Here is a 3,231-nt window from a genome sequence, read left to right on the forward strand (position 1 = left end):
TATGAAATGTCATTTACATCATATATTTGATAGTTATGAATACATTATTGTATTTTAAATGGTAGAAAAACCTGGTTTGGACCTCAAAATAAAGCACTTTTTCTCTGTACATGGCTGTGGGGACGCGCTTGGAATTCTATATAATTAAATAAAAACAATTATTGCCAGATGGCTCAAGGAGGTGTAATTGTTCAAATAACATGTTGTTTGATTTTAAAATATAAAGAAATCTCAACCCTAAAGTGTTTTTCAAGTAATATTTCTGTAAAGGCTAGGGAGAGAAAAATTGACATTTCCATTGAACGACCCTAATAGAGCATTAGGCTAATCTGCCCATAGCCCGTTATAGATTAACTAACATGATATATAAAGGTGCAAAATGTATTTGCTTACTTGGGAATATTTCGAATAGCCTAAAAAAGGAAAAATTTATTAAGACATTAGCCTACTGGTGTGTCAACACCCCCCCCCCCCCCCCCCCCCCCCCCCCCCCACACACACACACACACACACACACACACCTCCTGTGCCCCCTCAAAAATAATAAGTGCATGATCATACTTATTTCTGAAATCTTTAGATCTAATGTTTGTATTATAGGAAGAAGTGGACAATCAGCCATGGTTTCATGACCCTTGGGAGAACTGATTTTATTATTATTTTCTTTTTCAACATATCATTTCACATCATTTCAATTCTCATATATTTCTGCATCTTTTTAGCATAAATGTAATAACATTAGCTTATAATTCCAAGAAACATTTCAACCTGACATTTTTTTATTCATTCAACATCTCAATTTTGATTCGGACATAGGTAATGTTATCCTGATATTGTTCAGACGCTGGCCTGAATTCCGCCAAAGCTCTGTCATACTTTTCCAGCTCCGCCCAAAGTCGATCACCCTCAATTTTCCCAAGAATGGCCTCAACAATCATGTCGATCCCCAAGAACACCACTGTCAACACAACACCGGCTAATGCCGTTGCTCCAATTTTAGCAAACTTACCTGCTATGTTTGACAGAATAGCTCCATTCTTAAGTAAAACACCAAATAAAACAGTAGATCCCAGAGATCCAATACCACAAACTATTGCAAAAGCCCTTGAAATCGCTTTAAAATCTACAGTAGACAGAGAAGACAGGCTTCGCAGTTTCTCGTACAGGGTGGGCTCCAGCTTCTCCTTCAGCCTCTTATCAATCCTCTCTACTTCTGCCTGTATCTTACGCATGCATTCAATTATCACATCACAGTTCTCCCGAAGAGTAGCGCTCTCGTTCAGGGAGATATGTTCGAAAGAGCAACTCAAGTGCTTGTTCATAGCATCAATCAGTTGGTTGGTGGCTCTGAAGTTGTTCTTCATCAGATCTTGAAGCTCTTGACTTCTGCGGATGAGCTGCTCCCTTCTCTTAGGGTTGTCAGGGTAGAAGATGTCACTCCACATTTTTCTTAATATTAGGATCCTTTAGAAGAGAAACCACTTGTAAGGAAACTATAATATTCTGCATACTGATAAATGCCGATTAGCATTGCGTTAAGTGGCCCCTGCCATTTTTCCTAACTAGATAAAGTCAAGATACATTTTTGTTGTTGTCATGGACTATGTTGACAAGAATGATGTGTAAATATTCACTGAACTGAATTGAAACAACATTGAATTTAAAGCAGCAAGAAAAAAGTGTTTTAAAACTTATTGTTTTGCAAAACATCACAGTTATGTATACTATTAGCAAAGGCCTGTATTTAGGGAGTACAAGTTATTTAAGTAAAATATATATATATTTCCCTGAATTACAGTATTTTTTGAGGCTTCAACGCCCCCATGGGGCATCGCTTCCCACTATCATACTGTAGTTACTCTGTTCTGATCATAAAGGCCCAGGTTTTATTTTATCATCCCAAGTCTACTGAAGCCGTGAACAGTCGCTCCGTGAACAGTCATTTAATTCAAAAGGTACACCTGAACTTTTGCATGACACAAGAGGTCACGAGAGACAATGCTATTTCACAACCAAACCTGATGGAATGAAATTCCCGTGCCCATAGCATCTGCTGATTAATGCCATAAAGTTTTCTCATTGAATGTCAATATGTGACAGATTGAGGGTGAGAATGTTTAGAAGTTATAAGCACTTTAAAATACTTACAACTGGTACCTGGTGCTGTAGACTCTGGTCTCTCCTTTCTCGTTACCTTAAAATGAAAGCAAAAGAGGCCAATTCTGTTATAAAACAAGTTAGTTTACCGATGACAGTTTCTTTCTCTAGCAGTGGAAATATTGAACAAATATGGTAAGTTACAGTACTAACCCAAGGTTTTTCAATCAAAGACTTCTGGCTCGGAGGCACTCTTCAGGTCGTGAGTCAGCATCTAATGTAACTCTTGTTATCCCGGATATTTAAAGATAAATTGGTGACCTCCCCAGTGAGGCAATCCAGACTGGAAACACCCCTCTGAAAAGACAAGCTCCTGTCCTCTCGTCTGTGTCACGTCTCACCCACACCAACAATCTTCCTGCTTTTCTTCATTGCTCAATAGCTTGTGATTCATTATGTGATTTAAAAGTGATATGCTAACTGCTAGATCTAAAATTTTTTAATATATATATATTTAGAATAAAAAAGGCACATGTTTTCATCTAAATGACACAAAATGGGGAAACCATTGAACAGCCAGCCAGCCTACAAGTGTAGTTGCTACTTGCACTTGTACACTAATAATTGTTTATTTATGATACAGCATGTTATTAGCTTGTCACTTAGGTACACTGTTAGAAAGAATATGTGAAAAATGGAAAAGGTACTGGTAATTTTCTGCCAATACATTATCTGTTAAGTAGTAACCCTAAAACCCCAAATTTAACGTGTAATTAAAAACACCTGTGAAAAATCAATACAGATTGCTTAATATTAACACAGTGCACTGTGCCTTATTTTTACAGACTTTTATTAGAGAGTAGGAGATGAACTCCCAGTACACTGCTTAAAATTATTTTCAGAATGTGTAGTTTTACTAATTAATAATAATAAGAAACAAAACTGATTAAATGTAATTAAAATATCTGATCATAAAGATGTTCTTTATATTCTTTTACAAATAAAATGCAATTTTTTATGGACTAATCAAATATATTTTGAATCATATTTCTCACAGAGATTTGAGTAATCTCATTGTGTATTCTTCGTAATAATGCAGTTTTGTGTCATGGTTACGCAATGCATTTAGTATTT

General features: G+C 36.2%; 1 protein-coding gene across 1 annotated transcript; it reads right to left on the bottom strand.

Annotated features, from left to right (window-relative positions):
* Window positions 1–720: 720 nt before the first annotated feature.
* LOC107558069 (single-pass membrane and coiled-coil domain-containing protein 3-like) lies at window positions 721–2,388 on the bottom strand. The gene is made up of 3 exons (XM_016241684.1): window positions 2,311–2,388; window positions 2,149–2,194; window positions 721–1,464 (listed from the first exon to the last, which is right to left on the bottom strand). Exon 3 carries the CDS (start codon window positions 1,443–1,445, stop codon window positions 780–782), a length of 666 nt encoding a protein of 221 aa, XP_016097170.1. The 5' UTR covers window positions 1,446–1,464; window positions 2,149–2,194; window positions 2,311–2,388; the 3' UTR covers window positions 721–779.
* Window positions 2,389–3,231: the final 843 nt, after the last annotated feature.

Source organism: Sinocyclocheilus grahami, unplaced genomic scaffold (assembly GCF_001515645.1).
Source record: "Sinocyclocheilus grahami isolate Dianchi unplaced genomic scaffold, SAMN03320097.WGS_v1.1 scaffold631.1, whole genome shotgun sequence".
NCBI classification, from domain to species: domain Eukaryota; kingdom Metazoa; phylum Chordata; class Actinopteri; order Cypriniformes; family Cyprinidae; genus Sinocyclocheilus; species Sinocyclocheilus grahami.